Below are 14453 nucleotides of genomic sequence, written 5' to 3'. Positions count from 1 at the left end.
GCACATGTTGGCTATGCCTTAGTAACCAGATCAAGTAACTATATGAGAAATTAATAGAAATTAAGGTGTTTTGTGTAAACCAGCCAATCAGATGTTAGCTTTCATCAAGTCATTCCAATGAAAGAAACCATACAATTGGTATATGCTGCAGGTCTTGCTAGTTAATTATGGATTTGGCATCTTATTTCACCCGGGATATCTCTGTAGAACCAGTGTTACGGTCTCACTGAGCATGGACATGTACTGGATAATCATTGTTATAACTGCTGTTTTATATTGCGTTACTATCAGGACCTTGTAATGTCTGTTTTGAGTTCTCAGTCGATGACTCTTGGCATACATATATAAATATTTTTTTATTTTTTTGCTCAGTTTTATTTTTGATATCATTGTAATCAAGCACTGTACATTTTGCAAATTCTTTTTGGGTAATGTTCTCATTTTTTCTATCAATAAAGTGTGTTTATTTAAAACTTCCCATTTGGCCGTTTTGTGTTTTTGATGCACCGGGAGAGGAACATTCCTCCCGGCAGTGCTGCACCCCCAGGGCTTGTGTTATACATGTACCCAAATCACGTATTGGAGTTTCCTCTCCAGCTTTGAAAGCTGTTTTTATGTTGTTTTATCTGGAGAAAATAAATACGTTCCTTTTTCTTCCTTCTCATCCTCTGTCCTGTCCTGTCTCCCTCCATTCCTCTTGTTTCTTTTACCCTCCCCATAACATTTTATTCTCTCTCGTTCTGCTATCTTAACATTCTGCGCTATCTCTACCTGTCTCTCTCTTTCCTCTCAGGACTTGGCCCAAACACTTCCTCCACTCCTGCACATGAAGTTGGTAGAAGGACCTCTGTCCTTTTCTCCAAGAAGAACCCCAAAACTGCAGGACCCCCAAAGAGACCAGGGAGGCCTCCTAAGAACAGAGATAACCAGCTGGCGTCGGGGCAGATCAGCAGTCCAATTGGACCCCCCCAGCTCTCCATAATTGGGGGGTCCACGAGACAGCGAAAGAGAGTCAGGAGTCCCCGTCCAACATCCAGCTCGGACAGTGAAAGCGACAGCGACAAGTCAGCAGAGGATGCTTCTCTGGGTAAGTGGCTAAAGATGTTGGTGATAACATGATCTAAATAATGATCTAATTCACAAATTGGTACTTGTATATTATCTGGGCGCCTGATTTTTTTGATTGGGTCGGAAAAATCGGGTCCATCGCATGAAACCAAACCGCATGCGATGGACCCGATTTTTACATAGGATCCAATGTTAAATGGCCCCCGAGACCCGATTTTACATTGGGTCCAATGTTAAATGCCCCCCAGACCCCATTTTTTATTGTATACCCACCCTGTTCATACCCCCACTATCCAAGTGGGCATGGAGTTGATTTTATATAGTGTGGCGAGCCACTGAGCCCGAAGCGTGGCGAGCGGACGCGGAATAAATGTTAAGTAATCCGCGTCCCCTCGCGGGGTACGCTGCGCTCGCCACGCTTCGGGCTCGGTGGATCGCCACATTATATAAAATCAACTCCATGCCCACTTGGATAGTGGGGGTATGAACAGGGTGGGTATACAATTAAAAAATGGGGTCTGGGGGGCATTTAACATTAGATCCTATGTAAAAATCAGGTCCATCGCATCGCATGTGATTTAGTTGCATGCGTTGCGATCAACCGGATTTTTCCGAAACAATCGGGTCCATCGCATCTGATTGTATGCCTTAAGTTAAGGCATACAATCAAAAAAATCGGGTGCCCAGATAATACACAAGTACCCACAAATTATTTCCTGCATTGGCGAGTGACAGTGGGATTTATCAAACCGTTTAGCAAAGACAGGAGGCAGTTACCATAGCAACCACTCTGACTCAAGCTTTCATATATCAATCTATGAAATGAGAGCTAGTATCTCATTGGTTGCAACGGGCAACCTCTCCCTTCTTTTTGTCCTCTTTAGAAGATGTGATCAATTTTCATCCTATATCCTGTTTTCATCAGTCTGAAGTGAAGAAAATGTTATAGTGGCAAAAAATCTCCAGTTATTATGGTATTATTCAGTGGATATCCGATATTTATTAAGCCTGGTGAAGTGATAAAGTTGCCGACAACTTTATCACTTCACCAGGCTTGATACATCTGCCCCATTGTTTTGTTTGCCAGTTTTCTCTAAAAATACATCTTGGCTTTTTAAATTTGCTTTTCTGTTGCTTTCATGTTTTAAAACATTTCAAATAGCAGAGCCATACTTTTCGGGGAGATGTGATGGGATAGAGAAATATCTAAACCAAAAAGGCTAGTTCATATTTCATCCAACTAATTATTACTATATCTTATTTACATGACGCCACAGGTGGACCATAATTCTTTATTGGGGGGTAACATCTTCAATATTTGCCCTAGCTACAAGCTTATAAATATAATCTAATGACGTAGAGTATACAAAAAAAGAGGGGATTTGATGATTTGATCGCAACAGCTAATTGGCTTATGCTAGGGGAATGTAGGCAGACCGAGTGGATAAGGATCTGCCTACATTCTCCCAGCACAAAGTGAAGTGATGAGAGGGGGATTTGTTGCCCACAGCAGAATTCAGGATAGATTGAAAGGGGGGGGGGGGGGAGACTGGAATTTGGAAGGCCAGAGAGGAGTAGATTACAAGTAACCAAGGCGAGCGATGGTGAGAACACTAATTAACTTTTTCAGAAAAAGGGGGGGGGGTTCTGATCCCAGAGATGTTATGGAATTGGAAGGGGGTAGACTGTAATATTCTGTTTGATACATTCCTCCTAATGGAAGCGCATGATAGTGTTTTTATTACCCAGCCTACCTAAATCTGCTAGTACGGTATTTTTTGATATACTTAGAAAGGACAAGTAATTAGCTATTTTTTGCTGTTGGCCTAGACATGAATTCTAATGCCCTGAAGCAGATGGGCTCCAGGGCAGCGATGAATACTATCCAAATACAATCCGCTTTAGGCAAGCAACAGGAGAACGGCGTCCGCGCTGCCATTTACCACCGTAACTAGGGCAGATCTATCTATGGGCGTTGCTGAAGGCGTGGTGGCTGCAACACTGTAAATGTTCCGTGTCCACAGGACATGTGACGTATTGGTGCCATTAGTCAATGTAAAAGAGATGTCCTTTGAGAAATGTTTCATAATCTGCAATATTTTTGAATTGCCTCTTTTTTCCCCCCCCATAAAGACATGCCCACGAACGGCTTCAGCGCCAGCAACCAGCAGGTGAAAAAAAGTTTTTTAATTTACCGCACTGACTGCAATCTTCCCCGGAGCAGCTCAGACTCTGAATCCAGCACCACCAGCAGCAGCAGCGCTGCCTCTGACCGAACCAGGTAACTTTCTCTGCAAGTAGCACTTCCAAATGGTTTAACGGTTTAAGCGAAGGATTCCGTCCAGGCCTGGGTGCTATTCAGCGTAGTGGAGTAGATACAGTAGAGACGCGTCCACATTCACACACTTGACAGTCCTGCTTTTCTGGCATCCCTGAGTTGGTCACAAAGACTACAGCTGGGTACACACTGAGCGATCTGTCTGTTAGATCGGCATATCGCTCAACTTGGTCAAACCCGACAATATCGCTAGCATCCTACAACTGCTATGCTAATGAGGGACCGAACAGTGATCGCGTACTTTATTAACCCTTTTGAGTGCCAACAATCTCTGTGAGAGATGCTCAAAATATCTGCTAAAAAATGCCAGCGTCTCTCGCGTTTATTATATAAATTCAAATAAAACAAATGTTGTGTAAAAGATTATATGATGAATAACAATGTTTGCTTGGCAATTTTCACACCTATTTTGAAAAATTCACTCCAAGGGTTAACATCCCTCAGTGTTGTACCCAGGCACCGATGTATCGCACGTGGGATTTTAATACATCCGGTGCGATTACAGTCTCTATATTCCTTGACATAAGTTAGTTTGATTGTTAGCCAATAGCAGCCAGGCTTATGTCACATGGAGCCTCGCTGGTGGATATAGAATTATGAAAATAAACGCTTTTTTTTTTTTTTTTTTTAATGGTCGGAAAATATACATCCAGCTTTATTGATCGCTGTGGCGATATTTTGCCTTTTGATCTGAATACAATTCTAGTGTAAACTTTTTCATAATGGATTTTGTGTATATCATTAAAGTAGTGACGTGTTTCCATCTCTCCCTTCCAGCACAACTCCCTCTAAGCAGGGTCGCGGGAAGCAGTCCTTTTCTAGGGAGAGTTTCCATGACTACAGCAGCGAAGACACGTCGGGGACGGAGAACGAGACGTATTCCATGGGCAGCCGAGTAGGACATGGCTGTAAGTGACCCCTAACAGAACTGTACCCATAGGTCACCACCAGAGTCGGCCATTGTATGAAATGTGTGTCCTCAGCTGTTATGTGGGACTGTCGCCCATATCTGTGGATTTTACTCTAAAAGACTAAATTTAAAGGCATAAATGAACCGCTTGGCCCACCCAGTCTGTTCACTTTTATTCTCTAACTGTTTATCTTATAATCGGGATAGTCTGCCAGGGTATTAAAGCGCTCCCTGTCGCCTGCATACTGCAAGATGGCTGAATTAGCCCCTCAGTCTACAAGATGGCTGCTCCCTGTCGCCTGCAGCCATCTTGCAGACTGAGGGGCTAATTCAGAGAGGATTTACGCACATATATGGCCTATACCGCGTCGTCGGCTGCAGTTGCCATCTAAGCTGCTGCCTGACTGGCAGCCTGTGGCCACTAGGGGGATCCAAGGCATCTGCAAATGTAGCAGCAGATCAGGGAAGCCTGCAGGAGGCATCTATTCACACAAGATGGCGGCGCCTGTGGCGCTGACCTACTGATTTGCACACAGAAGCTCTGCTACTGCGGTCTCTGAATTGGGCCCTGAGGCAATATTTCCGGGAATACGGCCGATATTTTTCTGGAATCAGTACCTTTATTTGGACACGTACGTTCACTATTTTCTACAGAAATGATAGGCCGTGTTCTCCAGAACATTGGTTCGGCTCATAAAATGGCTGCCCTTAGTTGTGTGTCGGTGTTGGGGGGGGCTCTTTAAACATATTAAGATCTTATCTCCTTTTTCATTGCAAATGGCAAGTGTGATTTGGCAGCATCTTATCAGCATTGCCCTTATTCTCAGGGTAAAATAATTAAACGTTTCTTCTTTGGCAGACCATTGTTTTATTTTTCTTTCTGTATGTGGGTCTGACATTCCAAGGCATAAGTCTCATCTGTCCCAGTATTTATGGAATTAATACTGTGGGGTGGCTGAGCCTTGCCTTTTAACACCTCTTTTTTGTTTTTCCCTATAACTTTTTTACATAAGGAAGTTGCAAAAACTTAAATATTACCTCAGAATTTTGACACGGTGGAGCAGCCATTTTGGGAGCAAAACCAAAGTTCGTACCGGTTCACTAAGAAATGCATGCGGCCCACAAAATGGCTGCCTCCAGCATCGCCGTGTGAGGGTGTACATTGATTGATACCATAGAATCTTGAATATACTGTATGACGTGTGAGAACCCAAGACAGGCCTGTGACTTGTGACCTTTTCTGTTGTTTGATAGTGGTACGCAAAGGAATGGAGGGACGAGGGGCGGGGTGGCTGTCCGAAGATGAAGACTCCACTCTAGAAGCCTTAGACTTGGTGTGGGCCAAGTGTCGGGGATACCCCTCCTATCCAGCTCTGGTAGACATCAGTTCCACCCCTATTATTTTACTTGTTGTTTTAGTCATGTTGGATATATTGTGTGCCACAACTGATCAGTGGGTCCATTAATCTTACTGGAATCTCATCTTAATTGTCATTGTGTCTGGAACGAAATCTCCAACGGACGCCCCGCTGCTGGGCGAGAGACTGACTGACTTATTTCTTCTTCTTAAGATAATCGACCCAAAGATGCCCCGGGAAGGAGTGTTTCATCACGGGGTTCCAATCCCTGTGCCACCCGTCGATGTTCTCAAATTGGGAGAGCAGATGACGCAAGAAGCACAAGAGCATCTCTACCTCGTTCTGTTTTTTGACAATAAACGCACCTGGTAAGTATGGCAGCCTGCACAGTGGTACAGACAGGGCGCCGGTAGCACAGTTATTATAATACTAGTACTTCCTTTTTGTTTGTTTTTTCATTATTTTATTGCCATTGTCAAATTAAATCTGCTGTGATTACAATTGCAAATGGCAGCAATTGGCACCCCATTTTCTGGGATTGGTTGGTTGCTTGCTAATATCCCCGTGTTTTCGAAGCTTTAGTAAATTTACCAATATGGATCTTCTAGAGCACCCTGCTCACTGTATTGGAGATACACACCCATATTTTAATACATACCTCTCTGGGGTCCCGCAGCAGCAACACAAATCACTAAAGAAATGGTGCAGCAGCCATGCAGTACATTTACTTTTTGATAAACCTCTTGATGGGACATTGACACGGCAACATGGCTTGTCCTACTCCTTCCTGTCTGTGTGCTGACTCCTGTTTCATTAAGAAGTCTGCATGTATGGGTAAGGTATTGGTCATTATACAAAACCGGTCTCCTCTCCCTTTAACCCTCGATAGCATAAACACCTCGGGCCTGATGTTGGAGGCAGATCTAAGCCTGTTTTGCATTTGAAAATATTGCTGCTTTTAAAAGCTAGCGGTTGTGTCTCCAACAAATCTCTCTGCGGTACGGTTATTGTATTAGCCACTTTCAGGTAACAACGCTAGCCTATGTGCAGGCACAGCTAAATCATACACTGAATATACATCCTTCTACTGCAGGCATGTCCAAACTGCGGCCCTCCAGCTGTTATGAAACTACACTTCCCATCATGCCTTGCTACAGTTTTGCTATTAGGCAATGCTAAAACGGTGGCAAGGCATGCTGGGATGTGTAGTTTCACAACAGCTGGAGGGCCGCAGTTTGGACATGCCTGTTCTACTGGGTTTGCAGTACAGCATCTGCCTTGGGACTAAGCAATAATGAAAACGCCAAAGGAGATTTCAGTAAAAGGAAAACATCTTTGTAAAGCTGGAATATCACACAGGTTTATCTGGCCATTGCTGGGGCATATTGCACATGATAAATCACTATTAATATGTTTTTATCCCAGTCTTGTGCATATATTTGGGTGTTTGTTGCTGTCACCACTAGATGGCTCCATCAGGCTACTTTGTACAGTTAGAGTTAATGGTCTAGATCTGGGGTAGCCAACCCTAGTCCTCGAGAGCTACCAACAGTGCATGTTTTGCAGGTCTCCTCACAGAATCACAAGTGAGCTAATTAGCTCCATCTGTGTATCTTTTAAAATGTGTCAGTGATTAATGAGTGCAGCTGTGCAGCAGCTAGGTTGTCTGGAAAATGTGAACTGTTGGTAGCTCTCGAGGGCTAGGGTTGGCTACCACTGGTCTAGATCATGGGTCCTCAAACTGCGGCCCTCCAGATATTGTGAAACTACAAATCCCAGCATGCCTTGCCACAGTTTTGCTATAAGGGAGTGTTAAAACTGTGGCAAGGCATGCTGGGATTTGTAGTTTCACAACATCTGGAGGGCCGCAGTTTGAGGACCCATGGTCTAGATTCTCGGTTCCGTCGGTCCCCCTTGTGTTTGCACTGGGGACTGATGGTAAGACTGTGCATATTGTCAGATGCACATGCAGAGAGCTTTGCCGACCTGCACAGGGGAGGAGCCGGACGGCGGCGTTGATGAGGCATGTGACTACTCAGCTTTTTATGGACTTCCCCATGATATTGCTGTGCGTTCCTATGCAAATGGGGGCGAGACGATGTGTGCCGTAGTGGGCGGCTGATGCCATATGATATCAGCCTCTTGCCCTGTCTTTGTCCCGCAGCCCGCAAATATAAGTCAGTGTCCACTGACTGAGCCCAGGAGAAATTATCCGATGGTCGGCAACCATCGATTGATTTCTCCTGTTGAGGGTACATGCGAGTGGATGTCTTCACTTATGACGTCGCCCCCCGGCGGTGGGGTGCCGTCATAAGGGCTCCATAAGCTGTGATCTGTCCTGTCTCCACTGACTGAGGCCTGATGTTCCACAGTACGACCAGCCACATAATTCCATATATAGCGATATCTTCCACCATTACGGTATATGTATACTGACTCGTACAACGTATTTGTGGATCTTGTACAATATCTCGCCCTGTCCTTTTGCAGGCAATGGCTGCCCAGAACAAAGCTGGTTCCACTGGGGATGAATCGGGAGCTGGATAAGGAAAAGATGCTGGAAGGGAGGAAATCAAACATTCGCAAATCGGTGCAGATTGCCTACGACCGCGCCGTGCAGCACCGCAACAAAGTCCAAGGAGCGCAGAGCAGCGAGACCAGCGAAAGCGATTAAACTGTTCCCTCGGCACATTCTCGGGTCTTAGAGGACGTACGTTGTGTCCTGTTGTGCTGCTATTGGCAATCCGAAACACAGATGGTAACCAGAGCTACAGACATTACCTTAAATTGGGTAGCATTTATTTGAGAGATAAAATATCCCGTCTGATGACCATGGAGGGGTCAGCGGCGTTACTTAGGCCTGGGCGAGTACAGGTCTGAGTGGGAGGCCGCTTCTGCATTGTGGATATGACAGCGGGAGAACGTATGGTGGTTGCTGGCTGACCATCGCTATGGGCTGCAGACTCCACACGCCTGGCGTTTTTGTAGGCCTACCATGAATCATGGACTGTACAGACTTTATACAGTGTCTCAGACATCTTATGTCTCTGTTCATTTCTATGTCCTGTCCTTTTTATCATCGTCTTTTACAAAAATGTCTGTTTATGCCACAACAGAATAGAGATTTACACGTCGGGGAGAATGATAGGATTACGGTTTTAATATTTTCACATCTAGATAAGTAAAGCAATCAGGTCATAACTGAAAACATCTCTCCATCTACAATATTTAATCATGGAATTATTATTTTATTGAAGGATACGTGATATGAGGTATACAGTCCAGTGAGCCAACAAAAGGTGGCATAATATGGTGCGGAGGCTCGTAGTAGAACTACTAGTGCCAGCACAGACATCCATAAGACAGATCCTCCGTGGGAGCAGCCTGCTGGTTTACAGCAAAGATCAGCGGAGAGGGACAGTTCCATACAGTGATTGCACATTTGCTACTAAATTGTACTTTAGATCCATAAAGCTTTGATTTTCTTATTGGTCTACTAATCTACAATTCAGAATAGCATCCAAGAACGTGTCTGAGCCAGGCATGGCCAAACTATGGCCCTCCAGCTGTTGTGATACTACAAGTCCCATCATGCCTTGCCACAGTTTTGCTATTAGAGAATGCTAAAACTATGGCAAGGCATGCTGGGATGTGTAGTTTCACAACAGCTGGAGGGTCACCGGTTGGACAGGACTGCTCTAAGCCACTAGTCTAGAAGAAGGCTCTAGACCAGTGGTGTCAAACTCATGGCCCTCCAGCTGTTGTGGAACTACACGCCTGCCCTGCCATAGATTTTATATACTGGATTGCTAAAACTGTGGCAGGGCATTCTGGGACGTGTAGTTCCACAACAGCTGGAGGGTTGAGTTAGCAACCACTGCTCTAGACTGACGAACTACCATCTTAACCAAACAGAATTTTAAAAAAGCACCTTAACTGAATTTTAGCTATACATTGTGGAACAGAGTCTTCCTTGCAGAATTGTTATACTTCACTAGAGAGAAGTTCCGGAGCACTCGTTGGAACCGTTATTTTATTTCCACCGCGGTTTCTAGATGTTAATTCGGTGGCCACAAAACACCTTTCCTGGTGGATCTCCAAGGGGTTCAAATCCCTTATGTATTAAGAAAGTGAACATCTGGTTTGGTATCACTATCAATGGCTTGAAAGACTGGTTAGATGTACAGCATAAATCACAAAGCATTGTAGATCGGAGGCTCTCCAGCTGCTGGTCCGTTTCCATCAATAGCCAGAGAAGAACTACTGGTCACCAGATGGCCTTAGGACTTAGACCTATTCTGTACTGCGATTTATGCTTCCGTATGAACACCAAGGACAGAGGTATAATTCCACCGAAATAATTGTGTACTGTCCCTCGGTCTGTTCACTGATCACATTACAAAGGAACATTTATAGGGTTACATGAAGGAGGAGAATGCTTTCAGCCACCCAGAGCAAATTGGCGTCTCTTGTTTAAACATCGTCCCATTTGCAGTGTTGCGCATTACACATTTGGCCTTGGCGCAGGGTGATGGTACATTGGTCTCTGGTGCTGTTATGCATGACATGTTTTGGATGGACCAATTAGAGGCCAGACATGACAAGTTGTACAGGGATCATCTTTAGCAAAAATAAATGAAAAGGTCAGCAGGCGTCCGCAGGGACCGAGGAAAAAGTCGTCTTCAGATAACACGTGCTGTTAAATTAAGGGAGCACGTTTAATCGTGCTTCGTCATTCATCCCCGGCAACACTGATCCCTTCGTTAGAAGAGAACGGGAAGATATTTGACGCCGCACCACACGGAAGAACATTGGTGCATTTGTGAAATCATGTTTGCTGCTCTTATAGAGCACCTGTCTCTTACAGCGTAGGCAGCCATTTTGTTGGTTGCCAAGAACCGTGGACATTGTCAAAGCCTACGACAGGGCTGCCTCCATTGTGCTCAAAGGATGGGGGTATAACAGGTTTTTTGTTTTCTTTAGTTGCTTCCTAACTACAGCATGTCTCTGTAAATAATGTATATGAGAGAATTTAAGTTATTCTCATTTGTAAACAATTTGAAATCCTTAATTTGTTTATTATGAAGGGATTTTTTTTTTTTAAGCGATAAGACATTTTCTTTACTAAAGCATAGCTTGGTGGTATCAATGTAGAACATGGGAGAAAAGCATTTTCAACATCTTCTCATGTAAAATTCTTTAACCTTTTACATTTAGGCAGCACAATGTCTAGTAGATCTCCATGTAATTTGTCATTTTTTTATTTTAATGATTATTTTGAGTCTTACTGCGTATATTTCTGTTTTTGTATTTATTTCAGAAAGAAAATATATTGTTCTTAGAAAATAAACCTGTCTATCTGGTTCAATTACGTTTTAGATTTTAAAGTGCAGGCTGGTTGTATTTTTTATTTTTTTTTACATATTTTTCCACCCCGATTGTTACCGGTGGTAACGGAGATGGCAAAACGCATCTCTTTATATTAAAGATTTGTTTAACATCAGGAAAATAAGTTTTTCTCCTGATATTCTTTGAAAAAAATGGTTTCATTTAATATAAAGGCAGAATTCTGGTTTAGTTCAAAGAATGGCCATCTCTGTAATTTATTTATTTATTAACAGTTTCTTATATAGCGCGCACATATTCCGCAGCGCTGTACAGGGAATGTTGGAACATTCACAGCAGTCCCTGCAACAGTGGAGCTTACAATCTATATTCCCTACCACATGTACACGCACACATAGACATTCTAGGGTTAATTTGTTGGGAGCCAATTAGCCTACCAGTATATTTTGGGATTGTGAGAGGAAACTGGAGTACCCAGAGAAAACCCACGCAAGCAAGGGGAGAACATACAAACTCTGCACATTTAGGGCCATGGTGGGGATCGAATCCATGACCTCCGCGCTGTGAGGCAGTAATGCTAACTATTACACCATCCGTGCAATAGATAGATATATAATTTTACACATTAACCCTGTAACATATGGCCTGTCCTAATAGCGATTGAATGCAGCTTTACGTCTTCTTTACAAATTTAATTCAGTTTGAGTTAGTCCTATCACCAGTTTAGGCAGCAGTAACATTTTAAAGCAGGCATAGCCAAACTGTGTCTCTCCAGCTGTTGTGAAACTACACATCCCAGCATGCCTTGCCACAGTTTTAGCATTCCCTACTAGCAAAACTGGCAAGGCATGATGGGACTTGTAGTTTCACAACAGCTGGAGGGCAGTAGTTTAGCCATGCCTGTTTTAAAGCTATTAGGCCAGATGTAATAAGCTTGAAAATGGGGTATGTTGGAGAGTAATATCCATAGTTAATTACAAAGCAGCTGTAATACAGCAATAGAGCAATCCAGATGTGTCCTGCTCCATCCTTGCAGCCACGTTAAGCCGCCCTAGTCGTGCCTACTTACAAGCGCATTTACTATGCCCGGGCAGTTTATTTGCATTTCCTTCCCCCTCCAATCAAAATGCATTTTATTTGCATTGCTGCATGAATGACATGCTACGTTTTCCTGGAAAACACTAACCTAGCATTCTGTAAGCAGATACAGCTGCAGTCTCACACACATTATAGGTATGCTGCATATCATTTTAATCAGCAGAAGCTGCTTGTGCAATAGACACATTAGCAAAAAGACTCCCAACGTTAGCTGAGGCTCACTCACACTGTGCATGGGGGGGGGGGGGGGATGAGGACACATCTGTGCATTCACCCTGATCTATGGCAGACTTTCAATCTACTGATAAGTGGGTACTGGCATTGACTACCCCTTTCACACCGGCAATTATTCAGCACTTTTTAATGCCAGGTGCAGCCTGACCCCAATTCACACCACCCGCAAATTACCGGGTTAAAGCTTTCAACCCGGGAATTTGTGTTTTTCCTTGGTGTAAAAGGGTCAACACGGGTCTTAAATCCCAGCTCACCAACCCTGGTCAAGTGCAGGGTCGGACTGCTGGAATTTAAGACCCGTGTTGACCCTTTCAAACCAAACAAAAACATGGGTTTTTCAGCATATTCCCGAGTTGAAAGCTTTAACCCGGCAATTTGCTTCTGGTGTGAAAGGGGTATAAGAAAAGTCATACTGTATATGGGATAGAACAGACATTCTGGGTAGATTATATTCTGTGAATCTTTTTACATGAATGTGTTGCAAACACAACAACATGGCCATTCTGCAGCGATCTACTACCAAATAAATCTTTAACCCATTATGCGTTTAATGGTGCACAATTACGTTGGTGCATCAGAACCACTGCTGCCTTGCGAAGACTGAACCAACAACGCTGTCATATAAATAATGGTGAGACGTCATCGACATACTGATCTGTCGCTGGATACAAGCCACGGATCGGGTATTTTTTTTATCCTGAACTGAAGGCCTGCATGTGGAACTACACATCCCAGCAGGACCTAATAGTGATGCATGCTGAGATGTGTAGTTCTAGATAAACTGCAGCGGGTTGCATGTTGAATAGCCCTGTTCTAAAGACTGGAGAAGAGCTGAATTGCCATGAGACGGCCTCTAGCTATTATTTATCAAGGACATTCTATACAATGCTAGCCAGAGGCGACTGGTTGCTAGGAGCAATTTCTTCACTCTTTAGATTGTTTGGTACATCTCCACCTATGGCACAGTAATATGTACATGGACGGTGTTACATAACTTGTAGACCTGCCCAAACCAAACAATGGTGTTGCTCAATTTGTGGAGACAATGGTGTTACGTATATTTGGGTATATCCAGCTGCAGTTATATATTCATCATGCTGTTGCCCCGCCCATTATTTTGTGATCATTAACCAAAAGTGGAGTTTATTAAGAAGCCTTAGCAAGAGAGATAAAGTACCAGCCAATGAAAGCTGAGGCAGTACTCAGGTCTGTGTGGACGGGATGCTGGCAGTCAGAATACAGATGTTGGAATTCAGAGCGGCAGCCAGAGGTCCGGTGCCGGAATACAGACAGCACTGGAAATGTCGATGCCGGAAACTGATGGCATCCTGATGGGAAGTATTCCAGGGTGGGCTAGGCCACAGTGGGGGAGGGAAGCATAGGATAGAATAGGATCAAGCTGCGGGGAGTGTAATGGTGTGGGGTAGGAAGTTAGGGTTAGGCTACAGTTGGGGGGGGGGGTGGAATGGGTTTCTCTTCATCGGTATGACGCTGTTGGTCTTCTGATCACCAAATCCCATCTGCTGGTCATCCATACCGCTGCTGCTCGTCGTCATCCTGTAATATAAGGAGAACTAAAACCATTTATACAAAAGCACCATCATAGAAACTGAATTTATTTCTATAACAGGAATATATAATTTTTTTTTTTTTAAATAAAGACAGGAGAATGTTCAGTAGCACAAACAGAAAATAAAGTTGACAGTTCCTTTAAAACTACAAGGGTACTAGGGTTACTAGGGTACTTTAATGGGACATAAAAAATAATAACTGGAGAGATCTCAAGAATCATTGGGACAGGGACCCTTTCAATATGTTGCTATTGGGCTCACAAAGTTCTGGTTACGCAGCTGTATGCCAGGAAATACCCGATGTCACACGCATTTATCCGCACCAGACAAACCGGATCAGACCGTATTCTCTGAATTACTTTTACAATCAATTTGTATTTTATGTGTTAGTACAAAACACAGGAAACCCATTGTATTTACAAGTCACTGTGCTGATGTCTTGTGGATAGATTAACCATTTGATGGATAAATCTCTGCATAAAACGTCATATTTAAATATAAAATGTGCTTATTTCTTCACATTTAGTTAC

At 43.6% G+C, this 14453-nt stretch overlaps 1 protein-coding gene across 5 annotated transcripts in view; it reads left to right on the top strand.

Moving 5' to 3' along the window:
- The window catches only part of BRPF1 (bromodomain and PHD finger containing 1), a 31734-nt gene extending 21370 nt beyond the window's left edge, over positions 1-10364 (top strand). For 4 of the 5 annotated variants that reach the window (XM_083155944.1, XM_083155943.1, XM_083155945.1 and 1 more), the window contains exons 10-15: positions 794-1087; positions 3202-3349; positions 4184-4314; positions 5571-5692; positions 5888-6042; positions 8165-10364. In XM_083155944.1, the coding sequence (XP_083012070.1) occupies positions 794-1087; positions 3202-3349; positions 4184-4314; positions 5571-5692; positions 5888-6042; positions 8165-8348 (1034 nt within the window). In that variant the 3' untranslated portion in view covers positions 8349-10364. The remainder of the gene's footprint in view (positions 1-793; positions 1088-3201; positions 3350-4183; positions 4315-5570; positions 5693-5887; positions 6043-8164) is intronic. The other variant, XM_083155947.1, reaches the window with a different exon arrangement.
- Positions 10365-14453: the final 4089 nt, after the last annotated feature.

The sequence above is a fragment of the Crinia signifera genome, chromosome 8, assembly GCF_055691185.1.
Source record: "Crinia signifera chromosome 8, ASM5569118v1, whole genome shotgun sequence".
NCBI lineage: Eukaryota > Metazoa > Chordata > Amphibia > Anura > Myobatrachidae > Crinia > Crinia signifera.
Note: the sequence above shows the minus strand (reverse complement) of the source record. Positions and strands in the feature narration are given on the sequence as shown.